This window comes from Nycticebus coucang, chromosome 2 (genome assembly GCF_027406575.1).
Source record: "Nycticebus coucang isolate mNycCou1 chromosome 2, mNycCou1.pri, whole genome shotgun sequence".
NCBI classification, from domain to species: Eukaryota; Metazoa; Chordata; class Mammalia; order Primates; family Lorisidae; genus Nycticebus; species Nycticebus coucang.
Window position 1 is genome coordinate 17,177,763 of NC_069781.1, and position 24,799 is coordinate 17,202,561.

Below are 24,799 nucleotides of genomic sequence, written 5' to 3' on the forward strand. Positions count from 1 at the left end.
TCACCTTTAGAAAATGATGTGATATAAAGTAATGGTATTTACAAGCGTGTTTGATTTAATTCAAAGCAAGTATTTATATAATCAACTTTTGCACATGTCTTTCCCAATAAGTTCAATGACGTTTTGGAGAATTCTGCTGTAATCATTTAAGAATCGAGATTTGTATACATTAATAACATTTTCAAACTCTTCTTGTTTTCCAAATCTTGCTCCAGTTGTAACACTGTTTTATTTCATAGCCTCATTTCCTCTCCCTTTTTTGTAAATATTTCTATTAGTAAGGAAATCAAATAAGACTGTTCACGAACAGTTTGAGCATTGAACTGTATCTAGCATATCTTGTAAAATTTCATCATTTTCCTAGATTTCTGTGTAGTTTATTTGCTTATTTATATAATAGTAGTTCTGAGTGTCCCTTTGAATCTTCACGGCCCCATGAAGAAGGAGTGTAAATTATACTGTACTTCCTCACTACCTGATTTCAAATGTTATGCTACTGCAGTATCTGTAGAGCGTCCTTAGTAACAGGCTACCGAGGGGTATTACTACAAAACACGGAACTGCGCTTGCTTCCTTCCTTTTCATTTTCCTTACTGTTTTTATTTTTACTTTGAATTTGTAAACCTAAAAACCTATGAAGAATAATATAACAAATATCTGTGTACTCACACCCAGAATTAACAAAGATTAACATTTTGGAATTTTGATTCCTAGTTATACATGTGTATATATAGTTATGTATTTGAATAGAAATAGAAATAGAAAATTTCATATAAAGTTAGAGTTCCCTTTGTTTTCTTCCCAAGTATTGTTTTTCTTCTTCCCTCCATGGATAAGCAGAACATAAAGTTCCCCTATACTCTCAGTTCACAGTTTAATTTTCACTACATAGTGTATTATATATCCATTTACTTAGTATTTATTTTATAAAATAGGTATTCTCCTTTGCTTTTTCAACCAGTGTTGTTTTTAAGATTCATGCACTCATGCATAATGACGTAGTTCACTTATGAAAATGTCCCAGTTTATCTATTCTTCTATTAATAGGGATTGTTATTGTTTTTATTTTTTTCTTTGCACATAGTTGACCTTCAATATATAGTCAAATCAACCAACAAAATCTCACTGCAATGTTAATCCTGTGCCCAGCTTTTCTCTACAGAGTTTACAGAGGAGTGAAGAACCCAGCGACGTCGTTATCTCTTCCTCTTACTATCTTTTTGTTAGAGGAATGAATTTTGAAAGTCATTGTCCTTTTGAAAACTACTGTTGCTTTTCGTGTTCTTTTAACGTTTTAAAATAATTTGCTTCTTTTAGGTGCTTGTTTAAATTGCCAGGAAAATAGCAAAGGAAATCACTGTGAAGAATGTAAAGGAGGATTTTATCAAAGTCCCAATGCCCCTGAAGAATGTCTTCGCTGCCCTTGTTCAGCAGTGACCTCTACAGGCAATTGTACCATAAGTAAGACCTTTCTCTGACTCTTCATGTTAGAGGAAAAAAGTCAGTGAATCAGTTATCAGTAGGAATAAATTACAGTGATGAATTCTATAAGTGCAAAAGAAATTATAAAGGCAGCAAAAGCTTCCCTTTCTAGGTCTTTACAACCTAATCCAAATATGTGAATGAGACTTAAAATGTCTAAAAAGCAGCATAATGAGTTAATACAAGGACTTCAAGACTGAGCAACTTTTGCTCACTTATTTCAAGGTAATTTACTAATTAGTACTTCCTGATATTGGCAAACTGTTTCTATATGGTAATTTTACAAATATAGTTAACTTTCATTTATTCCTGATATATTAGTGATCTATTGCTGTATAATCTACTATCCTAAAGTTTAGTGGCTAAAAACAATAAGAATTTATTATTTCACATGGTTTCTGTACTATTTGAAAGCACCTTAGCTGAGTACGTCTTGTTTAGATTCTTCTCTCTCTCCTTGCATTTTAAAATATAGCTTTATAAGATATAATTCACATTCCATATACTTTATTTAAAATATAAAATTCAGGCTAGAGACAGTGATTAATGCCTGTAACCCTAGCACTTTGGAAAGCCAAGGCAGGAGGATTGCTTGAGGTCAGAAGTTCGAGACCAGGCCCTGTCTCTATAAAGAGTAGAAAAATAAGCTGGGTATGGTGGCACACACCTATAGTCCCAGTTGGGTCTATACTACTTGGGAGGCTGAGGCAGGAGGATTGCTTGAGCCCAGGACTTAGATGTTGCAGCAAGCCATGAAGATGCCACTGCATTCTAGCCTAGGCAACAGAGTAAGATCCTATCTGGGTAAAAATAAATAAATAAATAAACAACAAAATAAAATGTAAAATTTAGTGTTGTAAGCCGTCATCACCCATCATCACAATCAATTTTAGAACCTTTTAATCACCCCACTACCACCAAAAAACTATAAAATAATCCTGTAAACATTAGCAGTCATTCCTTTTCCTGCAGCCTTAGGCAACCGCTGGTCTCCTTCTTTTCTCTATGGATTTGCCTGTTCTGAACTATTTCATATATACAGATACTATACGGCCTTCTTTGTCACCCTCGGTACATGGGGCCGGCGCCCTCCTCATTGAGCCACAAGCGCCACCCCTGTGTGGCCTTTTGTGTCTGGCTTCTCTCATTTCACATCATATTTTCAGGTTCTTCCATGTTGTGATATATATCAATATTCTTCATTCCTTGATTTTGCCAAATAATATTTTATTGTATGAATATTATCATTTCTTTTCTGCCTCACACTGAAAAAAATAAGTTGTCTTGTGCAACACAGTAAGCTGATTAGCAAAAAAAAAAAAAGTCCATGCATCCTTTTTGTGATATTCAACACTACAGAGAAACAAAAGAAGTCCTCACAGAATCTGCATGCAGCCTGGTGGATTGGACACTCCAACCTGCCCCGAGGATGCACCACATTTTACTCATCTGTTCAATGGGCATTTGAGTTGTTTCCACTTTTTAACTATTATAAATAATGCTGCTGTGAACACTTGTGTACATATGTTTGTGTGTACATATGTTTTCACTTGGGTGTATACCTAGCACTGGAATTGCTGGGCCATATAGTCACTCCCTGTTTAACCTTTTGAGTTTAATTAGGAGGAGTACTATCCAGGGTCGTGAATATGAAGATTATGTATTCTAAATACATAAAGATTATGTATTCTAAATCTGCTTCTACAATATCAAATTCTATAGTGGATGTCTTATTTTTTTTTTCTTTGTAGAGACAGAGTCTCACTGTACCGCCCTCGGGTAGAGTGCTGTGGCATCACACGGCTCACAGCAACCTCTAACTCTTGGGCTTACGTGATTCTCCTGCCTCAGCCTCCCGAGCAGCTGGGACTACAGGCGCCCTCCACAACGCCCGGCTATTTTTTTTTTTTTTTTTGTTGCAGTTTGGCCGGGGCTGGGTTTGAACCTGCCACCCTCGGCATATGGGGCTGGCGCCCTACTCACTGAGCCACAGGCACTGCCCTGGATGTCTTATTTTTATAAGCATATCAATACATTGTTAGTGTCAAAGAATTTTTAGAATTTTATAAGAATTGTATTTTTTTTTTTGGCCAGGGCTGGGTTTGAACCCACCAGCTCCGGCATATGGGACCAGTGCCCTACTCCTTTGAGCCACAGGCACCGCCCTATAAGAATTGTAAATAAGAACTTGTATTAGTCCTTGTTATATCTAGAGTAACTTTCCTTTTGGACACAGGATTTGGCTTATGGTAATTGCTTTGTAAATGATTGTTGAATAACTTAATAAATTCACTTTCATATGATAAATTTAAAATGTAGAAGCCTTCTCTATGGAAAAGATGCCTAACAAAAGTAATATACTGCAAATCCTTTGTTCTTGTTTGCCTTTTCCAAGGACTGTAAATTTAATAAGGGCAGACTATGTGTATATTTTTAACCATTTCATCCTCATTCCCAGCATATGGGTAACGCTAATAATGCATGTTCAGTGAGTAGAAAGGGAGGTAACCGTAACTCACAGTAGGGAGTGGGAGGGCTGGGTCTAGTGTGTAGTGGTGGGGAGAGGTCGGTCTGGGTACAGTGAAAGCACCACGTGGGAATAGTTACTCTTCCTGGACTGGGGGGATGTCAGCCATGGCTTCAGAGAGAGTGTGATATGAAAGCTGAGTCTTGTGATGAGAGTCACCATTTAGCAAGTAGACAGGAGACATTTCAGATAAAGAGAAGAATATGAACAAAGGTACAGAAATATTAAAACAGCTGATTTGTCAAGGAAGGGCAGAAACAAAAGTATAAGGAAGAAAGTGTGAAACATGAGGCAGAAGCTCTGTGTCTTGAGTTCAAGTTGGTCTGAACAAGACAGACGTGAAAAACTTTCACAACCTTAATTTCAGTCCTTCAATCTATTTCACCAGGAATTTTTTTCATATTTATTGTTACCGTAGTTGTTAAAATACAAAAATGCTTTAAAGTACGGTACCATTGTGAGCTCTAAGTTCCTGGAGAACAAGGAGCGTGTACCTTTTTGTAGAGTATTTTTTTCTGCATATCATTGTTTGCATGGGTTATGAACTCAGTCAGCTGCCACCTTTTATTATTTGAAGCAACCCGTCTTTCTGGTTTAATCCTCTTATTTGAAAGATGGGAAACTAAAGACCAGAGTTTAATAACTTACACATTAAGGGGGATTATAAGTGGTAAGTTAAAATTCTTCATCAATTGCACGACTCTAGAAATACAGGTATACTAAAAACCACTGAATTTTATACTTTAAATGGTATAAAATTTGAATTATATCTCAAGGAAAGCCATTTTAAAAAGCAATGGTAAAATAGACAAAAGGGATTCATTTTTCATAAAGAACATCAGAGATGTGATTAATTGCCACAAGTTCCGTGACCACTGTAAAGTGGTCCTGCTTTATTAAAATTAGTCTATATTCAGATAACAGGACTAATCTATTAGTATAGTTAGTAAATTCTAAGAAATGAGCTAATCCATTTAGAAGTTACATACAATTATGGTTTGTTGGTTATTAAAAATTGTTTGTTAAACATACTTGAGAATCCTGAATTACAATCTTATGAAAAATTTATAAAGAAGCAGATAGGCATGAGTTCCCACTGCCTAAGTATGCCATACAGTAGAGAAAAAGACAGAAAAATGTCAAGTGGGTCATAGTTTAGTAAGAGAGACAGATAAGTAATCAAGTAATGACAATTTAGGATAACATGATATTACAGGGAGATGTAGACTAACCCTAACCAAACGGAGGGAATTAAGGAACTTCTGTGCTTCTGAGGTGATACGTGAGTTAATTCCTACAGATTGAATTTACTAGGTGAAGAGAGAGTAGAGAGGCAAGAGGTTGCCCCACGCAGAGGAAGCAGAGTGGTATTTAGGGGTACTCTTGAGCCATTTCATGTGCCTGAACCATAGAGGTTTGTAGAGTATGAAGTGAAGACAGAAAAATTGAGAATAGTCATCAGGTGTCAGCTTATGGAGGATATGAAAATTCTGTTATGTTTTTACTTAATCCTGAAGGAGTTATGGAAGCATTGAAGAGCTTCTGATAGAGAAGATTTGCTTTGAAATTCAAAGTGAATGTAGGGTGCATTGTAGAAAAGATCCATTAGGAAGTAGCTGCAGTCATCTAGGTGAGAAACGATGAAGATTATGGTAGTAGGAATGGAGAGAGCCATCTGTGGATGGGAAAGATTTTTACCAGGTATAAGTGGTATACAGCGTGACACAAGTGATAACTGCTTACAAAAGGGATAAAGGCAGAAGGAAGATTAAGAAGAGATTCTCAATTTTTTGGTTTAGGCAAGTAGGGGGATGTTGGTACCATTCCCTGAGATATAGGAAACATTGGAAAAGGACAGGACTTAGAAAGGGAAGATATTCAGGATGGTGTTGTGCATGTTAAATCTGAGATGTTTCTGAATCCAGATACGCAGGCAGTTAGTATATAGTCTGGGATTTAGGACAGAGGTAGGGACTAGAGATACACATCTTAGAACGGCTGACCATGTAGGTGGATAAGGTGACCCAGGGAGACCAAGAATAGAAGTCTGGGGAGTATCGACGTTTAAGTAGAAGAGGGATGGAGGAAGATTTTATTCAGTCTGTCATGTCTGAAAGGGAAGGAATTTTAAAAGTATGAGAGTGCCAATCCAGCATAATGATTCAGACTCCTTTTGTAAGCATATTTCTTTTGCTTTCTGATTAGGTTCTCTGGATGCCCCATAATTCCTACAATGAGCTGGAAATTTAATAAATTAGGTATAGATTATTAGTTTAATTATGTATGTCTCTTAAAATTAAGAGGAGTTGGTAAGAAGGGCCTATAAATCTTTTTCAGGACTAGTAGTTTTATATTTTTAATTGTAGCTTCAGACTGTACTAAACTATTTTGGTGTTCTCTCTTTTAGAATTTGGTGAATTGGAACCTGAATGTGTCCAGTGTAAAGAAGGTTACACAGGCCAGAACTGCAATATATGTGAAAATGGCTATTATAATTTTGACAGCATCTGTAGAAAGTGCCAATGTCATGGCCATGTGAACACAACTCAAAATCCAAAGATTTGCAAGCCCGAGAGTGGTGAGTGCATCAACTGCATCCATAACACCACTGGGTTTTGGTGTGAAAACTGCCTGGAAGGTTATGTTCAAGACCTCGAGGGAAATTGCATCAAGAAAGGTAAAACTTCACCCAAAATTGTAAATTTAATATCTAAGCCTAGCAGTGAAAATTTCAGGACAGCTACCTTTAGCTTTATAAAACCTTCCAATCCCACCAGAGAAGTTCCTGGAAATAGATTTTAATAGATATTTGCCTAAAGAGGTTTCCTTCCATTCCTGCTGCTCTTCTGATACTCCAAAGTCAACTACAGAAATTTGAGGACCAAGACAAAGTCATTGCAACAGTGAGATAAAGTGTTCTCACATTTTCTCTTCATCTATTTTTATTTTTATGTTAATAATTTGAGAGTCCTATCATTTCTTTTATTCTTTGATTCTTTTATTCTCATCATTTTCAGTGATCAACAAAGGTCTTTTCAAGTAGTTTCTGGTTAGAAGTTCCAGCTGAGAAACTAGAGTTTATTCTGGCTTCAATTCTAACTTTGGGCCTAAGTTTCCCCACGTATGGTAGAGGAAATAGCAATAATATTCCTCTTGCTCTTTGAAAGAAAAAGTTATTCATATGACAAAATATGTTCTTATAGGGAAGTTTAGTAAAGATTAAGAAGAAAATTAATGACTATATAATAAATTCAGGATGAGTTTGGGTTATTGAGGGCTTGTTAGGTCACAGATAGATTAGACCATGCTTTTCTACACACATTCTTTGATATTCTAACAGATCTTGAATACTAGGCTGATGAACTATTGGCCTGTGGCAAGTGTCATCTTTCTGCTGTTTTCTTTCTTTTTCTCTTTTTTTTTTTTTCTTTTTTGAGACAGTCTTACCTTGTTGCCCAGGCTAGAGTGCTGTGGTGTCAGCTTAGCTCACAGCAACCTCAAACTGCTGGGTTCAAGAATCCTTCTGCCTCAGCCTCCCAAGTGGGTGGTACTACAGGTGCCTGCCATGATGCCTGGCTAATTTTTCTATTTTGTTAGAGCAGGCTGGTCTCAAACTCCTGAGTTCAAGTGATCCTCCTGCCTTAGCCTCTCAGAGTGCTAGGATTACAGGTGTAAGCCACCACACCAGGCTTTTTCCTGCCATTTTCTTAATATCTTTATGCTATTGTGATTAAGTCTAAAAGACCCAAATTGAACCCTATCACTAGTTAAAGATCTTTCCTTAGTTAGAGATCGTTCCCATTTTGTGACGCATACTTTGTCGATACTAAGCTGAATGTTGATTTTTCTCATTAAGTAAGAAAAGTAGTAAATAAAACTATGCCATTTTTTAGGATAAACTGATATAAATTGTAATGATAATTATAATAATAATGGTAATCATTTTATCAAATACCTACTATGTGCCAAGCACTATAAGCATTAAATGTGATAATGCTATATATTTAGTACATTGTCTCAATCCTTTCCAAGAGGTCTGCAAAGTTGATGTTTTTATTCCCATTTTACACATGAGGAACCTGAGCTTTAAAAGATGACTTACCTATAGCCACATAGTTCTATTTTATTTCAAAGCTTTTGGTCATTCTGCTGAAGTACAAATTATAGTACAAAGTATATTAGAAGTACAAAGTATAGTACTTTAATTATAAAATAGTTATAATCTACACAAGAGGAGAATTACTGCAAATGGAATTAAAGGCAGACTATTTTTTCTCTCGTTTGAAATCAACCTTGGACATTTAGATTGTACATTCTGATATAACTAGAGGTGCAGTTTTTCCTACTCCTCTTTTGAGGAGAATTTTACCTTTCCGACATGCCATCAGACATGTTAGACTTATTGTAGTTCGGATGATTACCATCTATCCCTGTCACTCTTAACCACAGGACTTAGAACTCAGTAGTGATATATTTACCGCCATGGCAGGAATTTTTATGACTCAATCTGAAGTAAAGAAGTATAGAAAACTCCAACACTGGAATTTTCTCAAAGATTTTAATATAGATATTCTACATACTAGTTAACAGCCACAGATATAACACTCTAGCTTTCTAGGCTGTGATTCTTATCACTACGTTTCCTTGAAAGTTATTTTTGGGCGGCGCCTGTGGCTCAGTGAGTAGGGCGCCAGCCCCATATGCTGAGGGTGGCAGGTTCAAACCCAGCCCCGGCCAAACTGCAACCAAAAAATAGCCGGGCATTGTGGCGGGCGCCTGTAGTCCCAGCTGCTCGGGAGGCTGAGGCAAGAGAATCGCGTAAGCCCAAGGGTTAGAGGTTGCTGTGAGCCGTGTGATGTCATAGCACTCTACCCGAGGGCGGTACAGTGAGACTCTGTCTCTACAAAAAAAAAAAAAAAAGAAAGAAAGTTATTTTTAGCTTGCATTACCTTAAAGCAGACTATCATATGACCATCTCACATCAGCCTCCACTCCCATGTGTATTTCTTTTACTGTTTCTCAAACTAGATAATTTTATCTTTTACATTTCATTCTCTGTTTTTATTTTCAGAAGTTATTGTTCCAACACCTGAAGGTTCTACCATTTTGGTTTCCAATGCCTCTTTGACCACATCTGTGCCCACCCCTATTATAAATAGTACATTTACCCCCACAGCCCTGCAGACTATCTTTTCAGTAAGCACTTCTGAAAACAGCACTTCAGCCTTAGCTGATGTATCATGGACCCAGTTTAACATCATAATTTTGACAGTCATCATCATTGTGGTGGTGCTGCTGATGGGATTTGTGGGGGCTGTGTATATGTACCGGGAGTATCAGAACCGGAAACTCAATGCCCCCTTTTGGACCATTGAGCTGAAGGAAGACAATATCAGCTTCAGCAGCTACCATGACAGCATTCCCAATGCAGATGTGTCAGGATTGTTGGAAGACGATGGCAATGAAGTGGCTCCCAACGGGCAACTGACCCTGACGACACCCATACACAACTACAAAGCCTAAGGGGCTGGAGCTGTTCCCCTGGATTGTTAAACCACAGTGCTTACTAATCTAGCGCCAGTTCCTGGGCTAGACAAAGCCTGGCTAGAGTTTGCTGAGAAAACAAAGACAAATAGTGCGTCTGAAATTCTCCGTTACAAATTTGTAATGCGCTTAGCCTGTCTGTTGCTCTTAGTTTTCCCATGATGATCTGAAGCATTCGCTGTTGTTAAGGACTTGAAGCAAAGTATATTTTTATACCAAACCACATACAAGTAAGGAAAAGCTGGACCCCACAGTGCATCCCAAATCTACTTTTACCTCCAAATGGACTCCTGGGAAGTGTTCACCAAACTGGTGGTAACAAGATGATGGAGGGGAAGGGACTGCTGAAAGACTTCATCTCCATTCCTGAAACACATTTTTTAAAAAGAGAATTAGAGATTATATTCATTTTACTGAACTAAAAGACATCATTGAAGAAAAGCTGGTGTCTGGGCTGTATCACAATAAGCAAATCTTGATTCTTTCTAGAATAGGGGGAGAAAAGTCCCAAGATGTTCAGAGGAACTTGATTTTTTTCCTCCCAGGATTCTTGATGGATGATGACATTAAAGCACAGGATAAGCTTCTAATGGTAGAGGAAAGCAGCACTGGGAAGCGGGAAGCTGATGGTCCTCCTCAGGGTCTCAGTGTAAATGATAAATTGTCTAAAAATAAGGAATATTCCTGCCTCTGGAGAAATAAGGTGTATATAGTTAATGTAGCATATCTGGCCAACATTGTATCTATTTGTAAAAAAAGAAATCATGTCATATTTTATCATCTGGAATTTATTTGTACAGTAGTTTAATGGCATTGTAAAAAGAAAATATGGGGATTGCTTAAAATACTGTAAAATAGTTGGCAATATTGCTAGAGCTGGGACTCTGGTGAGCATCAGTCATTTTTAGTCCCTCTTTGGACTCTGTTGAAATTTGTAAGAGGTTGAATGTTTCTAATCTTTCTTCCTTTCTCAGTCTAAAAGTAGAGTTATGTGTTCTTTGACTTACTATAGATTCAAGCAATAGATTTTGAAGTCAATAATCGTTGAGCTGGGACACAGGCAGCATTCTCCAAAATACTCATCTAGTTAGCCACTATCCACTCTATATAGATTTACATTAACATAAAACATCGTCATTGAAAAAACTTTTTCCTGAATGTAAAAGATAGTCTTCCAAAGGAGGTAAATATTTTAGTTCCAAAAGAAAAGCCATTATATCACTTGGAATCTCTAGTTTTCATGCCTGTGAAATATTGTATCTCCCTGCCCATAGAAATATCTGCATTTGAACATAACCTATCATTCATTGCCACGAGGTATGTGCCGTCTCCCTGCGATGGTTCGCCCGTCTTTGTGTGTGGTTGGAGGGTAGCTCTGTAGTTGAGTGTGTACAGTTAGTCCTTTTAGATGCGGTTTTCTTCCAAGAGGCCAACCACTGTCGCTTTCATTTATTATTAGATTGACAGATTGTGGGTTAAACAAGCCAGAAAAAGTGGCCAGAAGTCAAATATAGATATTTGTTAGGAGGAACAGCAAACTGTGAAGTGGTTAGAAAAAAGCAAAGACTTTATATTAGACTTAGGAAATACAAGTTGACCCCTTTGCCTAACTTCCCTAGAGAAAAAGCAAGAATCTGGTCATCTCTTTATAGGAGACCCCTATGTTGTTCTCAGGGTTTGGAGATGATGTTTTGAGGATGTTCAGGCAAATAATCGGTTTCTGGGGACCTGAGGTACTCAGCACATTTGGCCATTGCCCTCAGAGTAGAGGTTACATTACATTGTAAAATTATGTGATTTTTTAGTAACCTTTTGTAGTTTGCAAAGCATTTTTTCACATGTATATCCTTCGTTCCTCACCATACCCTCAAAGAAGTAATTGTTGTCGCCATTTTCTAGATGAGGAAACTGAGGCACAGAGGGGGTATTTGTCTTGTTCAAGGCTACACAATGTCATTATTGTCACAATGTCATGATTAGGGTTGGAATCAGGACTCTTAACTCTAAAGCACATGTTCTTTCAAGTGTGTACTAATGCAGAAATTGCCTAGTCGTGGGCACAAGAAGTATGGGAGGAAGAGTTCCAGGGCGGATGTTCCTAGTTTTTTTTAAGTACCAGGTGCAATCCAGGGCCGTCCACCTATGCAGGACTTAGGAGAAAGAATACAGGAAGATTGCTGTTTGAAGCAGGTATTAGTGATAAGAAAACAAAACTACCAGTTTGTGCTTCATTAAAGTGAAGTAATCTCTTCAAGTAGGAAGGGAAAACTTGCTTTCCCCAGTAGTGGCTCAGGTGTATACGCAACTCTAAGGAAGTGGGCAAAGTTGCATACCTGCCTTTCTACCAGATACTCCTCTGACCAAAAAAAAAAAGTCAGGAATGAGGATAGGGAGAAATATCGATTAGTTAAACAAGTTAACCCAATAGAAAAAGAAGTGTTTGTTGGAACTTAAGAGCCAAAGCCAAATAGAATTCCGGCCATGTAAAGATTCCTTAAAATAGAACCTAAAAGATATTGCAAAAACTGAATCACAAAAAATGTTTACCTTAAAATTCTTGTTAACAGCTCCTAGGGTCGTGTTCTTAATTTTTCCTAATGGAAAAACAAATCTTAACGATTGTTTTAAATAATATACTTTAGTGTCACCAGCTTTTTACTTGTGGAAATAATTTTGCTTTAAAATACAATTCAATCATGAAATGATCTACCACTGAAATTAGACTAGAAAACTAGTATGGAATGCTCTACACAACATTCATTCCTCTAAAGCAGCGGTTCCCAACCTGTGGGTCGCGACCCCTTTTTAACAATGAAAATACATTGTGGCATTAGGAAGGTTGAGAACCACTAAGGCACTATTACCATGAACTACAGCGACCAGCAGGACAGCGTTGGTCTAGAAAGCCTGATACTGGAAGAACTTTTGTCTAAAGATTAGAAATGTGTTATTATTAAAGAACATAAGACTGATGTGAGTCTTACTGAGTAATGAGAGATACTGCTATTAAGCGATACTTTTATCACTTTATATGTGATTCATTTTAGCAAGCCTTTACGCATTTCTTATAGTTAGATGCCCTGGGCAGTGTTAAGTACGTCTTTGTCCTGCCTTACTGCCTCCTCCCCCTTCCTCCTCCCTCCATCCCCCGGGGCTCTCTTACTAATGGAATTTCTTCAGTTATAGAGAAAAAAACAGTAATAAAAAACTAAACCTCATTTATACTAAGGTCCTATGGCCCTAGTGTATTACTCTTCCCAGGGACACCTAGGTTGAGAGAACAGAACAGACATAGGATGGGAGAAGAGAGAAATTTTTTAAATAGGATTGGTAGAAGCCTCAAATTATATTCCTATTCTCTAGTCCCAATATTCCTAGGAAGATTGACCATGAAACAATACTCACTGGCCTACTAGCTCGGACTTTGGTCAGCTGGGTGCCTTCAGGATATTTAGTCCTTGTGCTATTTTGGAAGCAGCTAAAGCAATAGTACTTCCTCTTGACAGCTTCAGTTAGAACTGAGTTATTAGCTAATTCACCTTGGTCCTATATTTTTCGTAGGACACCTGATGAACATAACTCCACTATTTTAGGATATGTGGATAGGCGTTGAATTTCTACATAGGAAGGAAAGCTCTCTGCCAAAGGTTCAGAGAAGTAAAAAAACAACCTAGTGCAACCTGTTAGAACAGGAAAGCATTTTTGGCCTCATCCACAAAGAATCTTTGGTCTGCTGTGATCTTCTTGATAGTAAGGAATTTGGAGCTAAAATGAGTTTGGTGTATGTGGGGAGTAAAGCAAGGTTAATGCAGTCTTCTCTTTAACCCTGAGCCAGAGACTATGCCAAGGAGAAAAGAAGGAAGAATACACTGTGTCATCTGAACAAGTCCAATAATATCCAATGAACTAAAGGGTTATGGATCATTAAAATGTCAGTGGTTGAATGATGCTTTTTCAAAGGCAACTGGAAATCTTTCTTGCTTGTTACTTGAGCACATGCGGTAACTACAGCAGCAGCCCTCGAGTGCGAGCCCAGGGCTTCAGATCTAAGTTAGTCCGTACGCTACATGATTTAAAGTCAAGTTTTAATATTAGGAACAAGCACTCTGTAATACATTAAAGTTTAGCCCAAGCAATTAGGAAATGTTTCTGAAACATTAAACTTGTATTTATGTCACTAAAATTCTAACATAAATTTTAAAAATGTGTCTCATACATATGCTGTACTAGGCTTCATGATGCATTTCTAAATTTGTGTATGATTTGAATATATGAAAGAATTTATACAAGAGTGTTATTTAAAATTATTAAAAAAATAAATGTATATAATTTGTACCTATTGTAGGTTTGTTCTTTTACTTTTTTATGTGGTCAGAGTTAGATGTCTTTAAATACATGACAAGGATCATTTGTTTTCAACTCACTTCATGAAAATCTTTGGAACCTTCATTATTGACCATGCGTGTATTTTGTTTAAGTTCATTAAAAAAATGTTTTCTACTTGGGAAAAAAATACCACTTAAAGATTCCACATGAAAGAAAACAAAACATGAGAAGAACATATTAACATATGTTCTTATGTGCGTGCTTTTGCCTGGTCCTGTGAGATCCACTGAAATGTCCATAAAAATTATATAGAAAAATTCGCAAACTTTGGATGCCTTTTTCACAAATATTAAAGTATTTCCTTAGTGGAAATCAGAAGGGAAACTGTGTTCTATGTGCACGTTAGATAACCTGTAATGACTATACAGCTTTTTTTTATTTTAAGGAACCTTCGAAGAGCCTCCATCTTGACAAAGCTAAAGGATGTTTAATGGGATGCCATCTTAAGAGAGCCCCAATATTTTAAAAAATTCAGGCATCTCTTTGTTATTCAAGCTTTATAAACTTAAATTGGTTTATTCAACTTCAGTTGGTTGACATTTAATGTTTTGTTTGTTTGTTTGGGACAGAGTCTTGCTCTGTTGTCGAGGCCAGAGTGCCGTGGCATCATAATAGCTCACTGCAGCCTCAGACTCCTAGGCTCAAACTAGGAGCCTCAGCCTCCTGAGTAGCTGGGACCACAGGTGTGCACTACATGACCAGCTAATTTTTCTATTTTTTGTAAAGATGGGGTCTCACTGTTGTTCAGGCTGGTCTCAAACTCCTGAGCTCTAGGGATCCTCCTGTCTCAACCTCCCAGAGTGCTGGAATTACAGGCTTGAGCCACCACACCCAGCCTGATGTGTTTAAATTTTAAAACCCTGTTTTTCCTTTTTTATCACACATGAAAACGGGTTTTATTACTTTATAGTCACGTCTTATATGTCTATGATGTATATGAATTGGGTATTAATGGAACAGAATAAGCATGGGAGAAATCTAAACAAAGTTTCAAGAGAAAGCAACTATATATACAAACTTATCACACTGAGGGGAAATATTATCAAAACATTACTCTTATAATATTGTATTCATATTTTTAGTGAATGTCTATTCACTAATGTCTATCCTTGATGGACATGCACTAAATTGGATTGTTAACACTGGTTGTATTAATGTTTTATAGAAGCGTAAGATGTATTATGTTTTTAAAAATTCCACATGTTCCATTATATTTATAGCAGTAACTTCAAAGTAACAATTGTGCTTAGTTATATTTAAGAAGTTAAACTAAATTAAAAATAAAATGTTTTTCCTGAGATCACAGGCTGAAAAATCAACATTTTAAAGCAATGTTAAAAATCATAATTTTACCTATAAATTAGTTTTAAAGGCAATTTTACGAAGAAATTATTGTAGTAATGATTGTGTAGGCTTTCAAATACTTCTGCATATAAGTGAAAGCCATTAGACGATGTTAATTTAGCAGGTGTCACTTGTTTGTATTAATAAGTAGGTTTTAAACCTTGTATGTTGAATTGAACTCTGCACTTCAGACAGTTGGAGAAGACAAGAGCCATAATGTTTTCTTTGTATGTAATAAGAGTAGGTTTGGGTAATAAAGGAAGCTCTTGGGAGGAAATTTTCTTTCGTGGTTTCCTTTGTGTTGTCAGACCAATTGCTAAAGTTGTATATGTCAATATTGTTTTTCTAATCTCCGACCCAAGTAAGGAAGAGTCTCATACCTTTAATTACCATTCTAACCGAACCATATTAGTCTCATGTATTATTTCCTATATATGCCAAGTTGTATAGGCATATATAACCCCTTTGCTAGTATGATTCTCTCTACCTGTAATATCCTTGAGAGTACTTGTTCATTCTTTGCAAGCCCCTGGTAAAGGGAAGTTGATCAATCTTAAATTTGTACCTTCATTTTGCTTAATGAATCCCTTTCTTACCACACATACTTTATTACAAAATATTTGTTTATGTCTTCCCAGTAGACAATACTCCTCAAAACCAGAAGCCTATATTCTTCTGTCTTGGGTATCTGGCATATTGCTAGTACATGTGGGTGCTCAGTAAATGGTGGTTAAAACAAAAGCTGTTTTACAATATAGGAATTGGTACATGAACATGTTGAAATATTGTAAGAAATCATATTCAATGGGCAGGGCAATATTTCTTATTCAGGGAATAATTGTTTATGAATGCAGTTATGTATCTTTTTTTTTCTGGAAGGATGAGCCATACTTGAATCGTAGTCTCAAAAAGATGCATAATCCCCAAAAGATCAACAAATACTTCATGTTTTTCAGCAATAAAAACTCCCCTACTGAATATAAATGGGTACAATTGGCAAATTGCTCTTGATTCAAGAAATTCGCTTCTAGAAATACTTCATAAGGAAATGACCTAAAAAGCAGAGATTTTTGCACCAACTTTTTTTTTTCAGAATAGTGTCTAAAGTTCCCCCAAATAGGGACAAATTCTAGATGTTCACGAATAGGGGTGTGGTTTAGTGCATATACTTCTTAAGATAATGTAAAATCACTAAGAAGTATTAGGAAGAATCATTAAAAACGGAATCAAAGTTAAGTGAAGAAGAGTGAAATGTTTTGAAGATGTGCGTGCGTTTCCATTCCTTATGTAGGTTGGATGATCTCTTATGGTTGCACACCTGAAGCCACATTTCAGGTTCTTCATTCTACCATTATTAGTTACAGCAAAATATTTGGAAATAGTTCAAATGTCTGTTAGTAGGAAAATGGATAGATTGTAATCTAGCCATATACTTTGAAGAGAATTTTATGCAGTAGTGGAAAATGAATGAATTACAGTCTACATACATCACGAACATGATATGGGGGGAAGGGTCGTGGAAAATCTGCGTATAGTTATTTTATTTAAGGGCCAAAAAGAGGGAATAGGATAATAAGTTTAGAAATACATATATATGGGGGCGGCGCCTGTGGCTCAAGGAGTAGGGCACCAGCCCCATATACCAGAGGTGGCAGGTTCAAACTTGGCCCCAGCCAAAAACTCCAAAAAAAGAAATACATATATGCAGGAAAATGTAAAGAAAGACAAGAGAATTATTAATACAAAAGTAAAGATACCTTTGGAAGGGAGAGAGGGATGCACATATGGCTTCAAAGTAATCAGTAATGTTCTATTTCTATGTGTGGACATGTGGGTTTTCATTGTATTATCTTTTTAAACTGTGTGTATGTACACACAATGATATATAGGTCACATTTTATTGTGAAAACTTTTAATAGGATATAAACTGGTAGATACAACATAATTTCAACTATGTTGAAAAAAATATATAAAGGCCAGGTACAGTGGCTCACCCCTGTAATCCTAGGTGGATGGTTTCTTGAGCTCAGGAGTTCAAGATCAGCCTGAATAAGAGTGAGACCCTATTTCTAAAAATAGCCAAGCATTGTGATGGGTACCTGCATTTTCAGCTGCTTAGGAGGCTGAGGCAAGAGGATCACTTGAGCCCAGGAGTTTGAGGTTGCTGTGAGCTATGATACTACATCACTCTACTGAGGGTGTGAGTGTGTCAAAGTGAGATTCTGTTTCAAAATATATATATATAACATATATATATACACACATAGATAGATGTATATGTGTGTGTGTGTATAAAGAAAATATTTGGAAGGAAACACCATAATTTGGTGATATATGTGCTATAGAAACAAATCAACCCACTACATTTTATTAAATTTTCATAATGGTAAAAGAATAAATTTGTCAAGCAGATGTAATGAACCTAAATGTATATGCACCTCATAATAGCTTCAAAATACACAAAGCAAAAATATACTACTGAAAAGAAAACTAGGCAAAGCCATAATTATAATTGGATATTACAACTCCTCTCTTAATGTACAGAACAAGTAGACAGAAAACAAGCGTATAAAATAGTTAACACAACACTGTCACCAACGTGACCTGATTGATACAGAATGCTCCACCCAAGAATAGTAGGAAATACATTCTTTTCAACTGCACATGAAACATTTACCATACACTGTTCCGTAAAATAAGTCTCAACAAATTTTAAAAAAATCAAACAAAAATATGTTCCCTGACCACAATGGAATTAAATTAGAAACTAGTAACAGAATCATATCTAGGAAATTCTGAAATATTTGAAAACTAAAATATTTCTAAACACACAGGTCAAAGAGATGAAGAAAAATTAGAAAGTGGTTTGTTCTGAATGAAAATGAGAAGATGACCTTTAAAATTATGCTTTAACTAAAGCAGTACTTAGAGGAAAATTTAGGGTACTTAATTTCTATATTAAAAAAGAGGAATGGAGGGCGGCGCCTGTGGCTCAGTGAGTAGGGCGCCGGCCCCATATACCGAGGGTGGCGGGTTCAAACCCAGCCCCAGCCAAACTGCAACAAAAAAATAGCCGGACATTGTGGCGGGTGCCTGTAGTCCAGCTGCTCGGGTGGCTGAGGCAAGAGAATCGCATAAGCCCAAGAGTTAGAGGTTGCTGTGAGCCGTGTGACGCCACAGGACTCTACCCGAGGGCGGTACAGTAAGACTCTGTCTCTACAAAAAAAAAAAAAAAAGAGAGAGGAATGGCTAGGCACAGTGGTTCACACATTTAATCCTAGACCTCTGGGTGGCGGAGGTGAGAGGATTGCTTGAGGCCAAGAGTTCTAGACCAGCCTGAACAAAAACAAAATCCTGTCTACAAAAACCAGAAAATGTGGTTGGCGCCTGTGGCTCAGTGAGTAGGGTGCTGGCCCCATATACCGAGGATGGCGGGTTCAAACCCAGCCCTGGCTGAACTGCAACCAAAAAATAGCCAGGCGTTGTGGTGGGCGCCTGTAGTCCCAGCTGCTGGGGAGGCTGAGGCAGGAGAATCACCTAAGCCCAGGAGCTGGAGGTTCCCGTGAGCTATGTGATGCCACGGCACTCTACCGAGGGCAATAAAGTGAAACTCTGTCTCTACAAAAAAAAAAAAAAAAAAAAAAAAAAATTAGAGGGGGCAATCACTGTGGATTCCAAAGACAGTAAAAGGATAAGAGAAGTTCTGACAATAAACTTGATGACTTAGGTGATATGTACAGATTCCTTAAACCACACAGCTTACTGTACTCACTCAAAAAGAAACAGATAACCTAAACAGCCCTGTATCTTGTAAAGAAATTGAATTTGTTGTTAAAAAACCTCCCACAAGGGCGGCGCCTGTGGCTCAAGGAGTAGGGCGCCGGTCCCATATGCCGGAGGTGGCGGGTTCAAACCCAGCCCCGGCCAAAAAAAAAAAAAAAAAAACCTCCCACAAATAAAACTCCAGGTCCAGATAACATGATTGGTGAATTATAGAAACATTTAAAGAAGAAATATTACCGATTGTACACAAACTTCCAGAAAAACTAAAGAGAAGGCAGTATTTCCCAACTTATTCTATGAAGCCAGCTTTACCTAGATACTAAACCAGACAGACATCACAGAAAACAGACCAGTATTTCTCATGAACATAGACAAATATTATCAAGGAAATTTAAGCAAGGCAAATTAAATACAAAAACACATTACAAAAATTGTACCTCATGGCCAACTGGGGTTTATCCCATAAATAGAAGCTTGATATAATATTTGAAAATCAATCAATGCAATTCACCCAGGCTGAAAAAGAAAAATCATACAATGATCATCTTACAGACATCAAAAACGCATTTGACAGAATCCAGTATCCATTCATGGTAAAAATGGTGATCATAGTACTCTCATGATATTGTGAAAGGTTTTTTTGTTTGTTTTTTTGTTTGCTGTTGTTTGTTTGTTTTTTAGACAAAGTCTCACTCTGTTGCCCTGGGTTGAGTGCTGTGTCATAGCTCACAGAAACCTCAAACTCCTGGATTCAAGCAATCCTCTTGCCTCAGTCTCCTGAGTAGATGGACTACAGGTGTCCACCATAACACCTCGCCAGTTTTTCTATTTTTTTTTTTTTTTTTTGAGACAGAGTTGCACTATGTCACCCTTGGTAGAGTGCCATGGCCTCACAGCTCACAGCAACCTCAGACTCTTGGGCTTATGTGATTCTCTTGCCTCAGCCTCCCAAGTCGCTGGGACTACAGGTGCCCACCACAATGCCCAGCTATTTTTGGTTGTAGTTTAGTTGTTATTATTGTTGTTTGGCAGGCCTGGGCTGGATTCAAACCCACCAGCTCTGGTGTATGTGGCTAGCACCCTAGCCACTGAGCTACAGGCACTGAGCCTCTATTTTTATTTTTTATTTATTCTTTTTTTTTTGAGACAGAGTCTCACTATGTTGCCCTTGGTAGAGTTCTGTGGCTTCACACTCACAGTAACCTCAAAGTCTTGGGCTTAAGCGATTCTCTTGCCTCAGCCTCCCGAGTAGCTGGGACTACAGGTGCCCGCCACAGCACCTGGCTATTTTTTGTTGTTGTTGTTTAGCAGGCCTGGGATGGGTTCGAACCCCCCAGCCTTGGTGTATGTGGCCGGTGCCCTAACCACTAAGCTATAGCGCTGTGTCCCAGTTTTTCTATTTTTAGTAGAGATGAGGTCTTGCTCTTTCTCAGGCTGGTCTTGAACTCCTGACCTCAAGCAATCCACATGCCTTGGTCCCCTAGAGTGCTAGGATTACAGGTGTGAGCCACCGCACCCTGCCAATATTTTGAGATATTAAGAAATGTATATTTTGATCTTCAACCCCTGGTGAGAACTTTGTAATTTCCTAAATGTGAAGAGCTATAGGAGCATCTTATGTTCCATCTGTTTTTTGTTTCTGGTTCTTGAGATAGCTTCAGAATGGTAAAGGTGGAAGGAATGTCTTTTGTTACTTAGGGCAAGCCCCTGTCAACCACACCCGGTCTAATGAGGTGACTTTTAGAAAGCCCCTAGAGATAGGGGTGCATGTAACCAAGCATATGTTAGAGCACTGAAACTTTCAGTCTCACCTCCCATTCTCTGGGGCCTGGTGATCGGGTTTAATCACCAATGGCCAGTGATTTAATAAATCATGACTATGTCATGAAGGCCGTCATAAAAACCCTAAACTGGAGGGATTCAAAGAATTCCCAGGGCCGTCTTCATCTTTGTGTTCCCACAGGTAAGCACTGGCTGTAATACCAAAAAAACCTTAATAAATATTAGTAAATGAATGAGTAAGTGAATCTGCTGTGTCACTGATAAATATGGTAAAGATTTCTCAGTATGCTGTGGTTTCTAGGCTTTGAATTAGTGAAAACTTAAACTGTAAACTAAATAGACTTTTATTTTGGAAAGCACCACATCACTTGTAAGTAGAGATGTTTGTGAGTGACCTTGGAAACATACAGCGCAAAATTCCTTTCAGTGGAACGGTGCTGATGAAGCTCATTCCTTCCACCCCAAGAGGAATCTCACCCACAGGCTGGATTGTGTCTCCTCAAACATTGCGGCCTGTGCTGACTGGATCGGAAGCCAGTGCAGTTCAATGTACGGACGCTGTTCACACCATCCCCTTTCTGCCTTTGTTCACAGTACCTTGCAGAATCAACAGGCTACATCTCAGCCTTTTAATTCCTCAAAACATTTTCTAAATGAGCCATTGTTATCTTTAATCACCATGGCTGGGGTATTATCTAGACTCATTCCAAGAAGCTATTTTTGCAAAGAGATGAGATTCTTCCAGATAAGGATAAAGACATTAAAGTCGTCTATTAAGATTCTGCTTTAGTTGAGATAGTAATTTTAGGGTAATTAAGCAAATTGTGTAGACTTCAATGGCCCGTTAATCCCCAAAGGAATTGTCTGAACCAGAGAGGTTTTTATACTCTAAAACAGTTACAATTTGAATGTCCTTCAATTTAAACGAACAGGTACTATTCTGGGTAAAGAATTCACTTCATTTACTTATAACCTGTATCTCACCTTTTTGTATTAAAAAAGATAATAACACTTTTAAATTGAGGTTTAAAATATGAGTTAAATATACTACTTACCAAAAAGGAAGTAGAAATATACAGAAAAATTAGACTAAAGGCTAAATTAGCAATTGACACCCAATTTAGCTATGAGCTTCCCAACAATCAACAATATAGATTAGTTAGCTGTGTTACTATCTATTTAAGGGATGCATGCTGGAGCATCAACTGAAAATTTCTTTTTCTGGGTCCTAAAAGATAATAGGTTGCAGTACTGAGAGCATCAGCTTTGTAAGCAGAGAGATGAGGGTTCTGGTGGAGGCCTCATCGCAACTATAGGATCTTGGGCAAGTTGATAGATGCCTGTTAGTCCTATTGTCATTAGCTGTAAAAGTAATGCTGAGGCTGACCCTTTAGGGTTGCAATGAGGTAAGTGAAATCTTACAAGTTAAGCACCCTGGCACTCGCAAAGTCAACAACAAATGATAGTTCCCTCTCTCTCTATTATTCAAGAGATCTTTATTTATTTATTTATTTTGTGTGTTTGTGTGTGTGTGTGGTTTTGGCAGGGGCTGGGTTTGAACCCACCACCTCCAGCATATGGGTCTGGTGCCCTTCCCCTTTGAGCCACAGGTGCCGCCCTATTCAAGATATCTTATATGGGCTGGGCATGGTGGCTTACGCCACCCGTAATCCCAGCACTCTGGGAGGTTGAGGCAGGAGGATCACTTGAGCTCAGGACTTTGAAACCAGCCTGAGCAAAAGTGAGACCCTGTCTCTACTCAAAATAGAAAAACTAGTCAGGGGTTGTGGTGGGCACTTGAAATGACAGCTACTCAGGAGGAGGCTGAGGGAGGAGGATCTCTTGAGCAGAGGAGTTTGAGGTTGCTATGAGCTATGACATTGTGGCACTCTATCCAGAGCGACAGAGGGAAACTCTATCTAAAAAAAAAAAAAGGTTTTAAATGAAAACTTTACCCCAAAAATGCAATGTTATTCTTTCTCTAATGAGTGGAGAATTGGTTCAGGTATCTGGTGATTTGTTTTCTGACTAGAAATCCAATCCAACCTTGGTATTGGAGTAAGGCCACACCTAAGGTTTGGGCAACTTTGAAATGAAATGAGATACTTTACTGCTATTTCTTTGTCTTCACTGGGTGATCTTGGGCCAGCATGGTACCCACAGGAGGCTGAAATAGGCAGTGTGGCATCTGGTGGGCATTCTGTGGCCCGCATGGGGATCCAGGAGCATTGCCATATTTGCCTATGAGAAATGGGTGGGAAGTAGGAGAGCGCAGGCCTGGGAGTCTGCACATGTCAGGTCTGTCCACGTTCCGTTGTAAATTCACAGAGTGACCTGGGACAGGCCCCTAAACCCATCTGGGTCTCAGTTTTTCCATCGGTGATTCCGAGAGGTTTAGTTTAATGTTCTCCATGAAAGCCTCTTTCATTCTTGTATTAAGTGGAAAGCAAAGGGCATCTGGGGTGTGATCATTACATTCTGGTTAAGGTTTATTAATTTATTCTTTCCCCAACATTTATTAAACACCTATTATCTGCCAGGTTCTATATCCTAGGATATAGAATTAAAAGTTCCTGCTCTCCAACAAAACCAGACACAAAAGAGTTCAGACCATGTGATTCCAGTCATAGGAAATTGTCAAAAAGACAAATCTTCAATGATGAAAATTAGATCACGTATTTCTTGATGTGGAAGGGAGATTGACTTGGACTGGAGTACCAGGAAACTTTTTTTTTTTTTTTTTTTTTTTTGTGGTTTTTGGCCGGGGCTGGGTTTGAACCCGCCACCTCCGGCATATGGGACCGGCGCCCTACTCCTTGAGCCACAGGCGCCACCCCAGGAAACTTTTTAGAGTGATGGAAGTGTTTTATATTTAGACTAATATGGTAACCACTCACCTCATGTTGCTATTTAAATTGATTAAAATAAAAAATTTTTAAATTCAGTTCTTCAGTCACAAAGTCACATTTTCAGGGTCCGATAGCCAGTGTCATTGGCTTCTCTATCGTATAGTACAGGTTTAGAATTCGGTTCTCATCTCAGAAAGTTCTAGGAGAGAGCCCTGTTCTCTATCTTGATTTTGGTGGTGGCTGTATATGTATATAAGTCTGCCAAAATTCATCAGAATGTATACCTAAACGACTGCATTTTATTATTTGTAATTTTGAGCTCAATAAAATTGACTTAAAATAAACACATTGCCTCTCCCAGTCTCACATAGCCCACACTAATAATAATAGGAGTGACAGCCAAGTTAACAGATAGTTATAGAGCTAAGTATCACTATGAAGATAAGCCCAGGGTGTTCTGGGAGTTCACAGTGGGACATCTACCCAGAGTGGGTCCCAAAACTCTCTATTTATTTTTTTTAATTTGAGACAGTCTCACTCTGTCACCTGGGCTAGTGGTGTCATCATAGTTCACTGCAACTTCAAGCTCCTGGGTTCAAGTGATCCTCCAGCCTCAGCCTCCTGAGTAGGTGGGACTATAGGCATGTGCCACCACACATGGTTAATGTTTCTGTATTTTGTAGAGATAGGGTCTTGCTTATGCTCAGGCTGGTATTAAACTCTGGAGCTCAAGCGATTCTCTTGCCTCAGCCTCCAAGAGTGCTAGGATTGCCTCGGCACCTGTAGCTCAGCGGCTAGGGTGCCAGGCACATACACCGGAGCAGACAGGTTTGAATCCAGCCTGGGCCTGCCAAACAACAATGACAACTACAACCAAAAAATAGCGGGGTGTTCCGGCAGACACCTGTAGTCTCATCTACGTGGGAGGCTGAGACAAGAGAATCGCTTAAGCCCAAGAGTTTGATGTTGCTGTGAGCTGTGAAGCCATAGCACTCTACCCAAGGCGACGTAGTGAGACTCCGTCTCAAAGAAAACAAAACAAAAAAAGAGAGCTAGGATTATAGGCATGAGAATGCACCTGGCCCCCAAAACTTTCTTTGAA

General features: G+C 38.2%; 1 protein-coding gene across 1 annotated transcript in view; it reads left to right on the forward strand.

The window, feature by feature from the left end:
* The window catches only part of MEGF9 (multiple EGF like domains 9), a 134,412-nt gene extending 120,524 nt beyond the window's left edge, over window positions 1-13,888 (forward strand). The window contains exons 4-6 of the mRNA XM_053570796.1: window positions 1,318-1,461; window positions 6,417-6,686; window positions 9,081-13,888. Of these exons, the coding sequence (XP_053426771.1) occupies window positions 1,318-1,461; window positions 6,417-6,686; window positions 9,081-9,532 (866 nt within the window). The 3' untranslated portion in view covers window positions 9,533-13,888. The remainder of the gene's footprint in view (window positions 1-1,317; window positions 1,462-6,416; window positions 6,687-9,080) is intronic.
* Window positions 13,889-24,799: the final 10,911 nt, after the last annotated feature.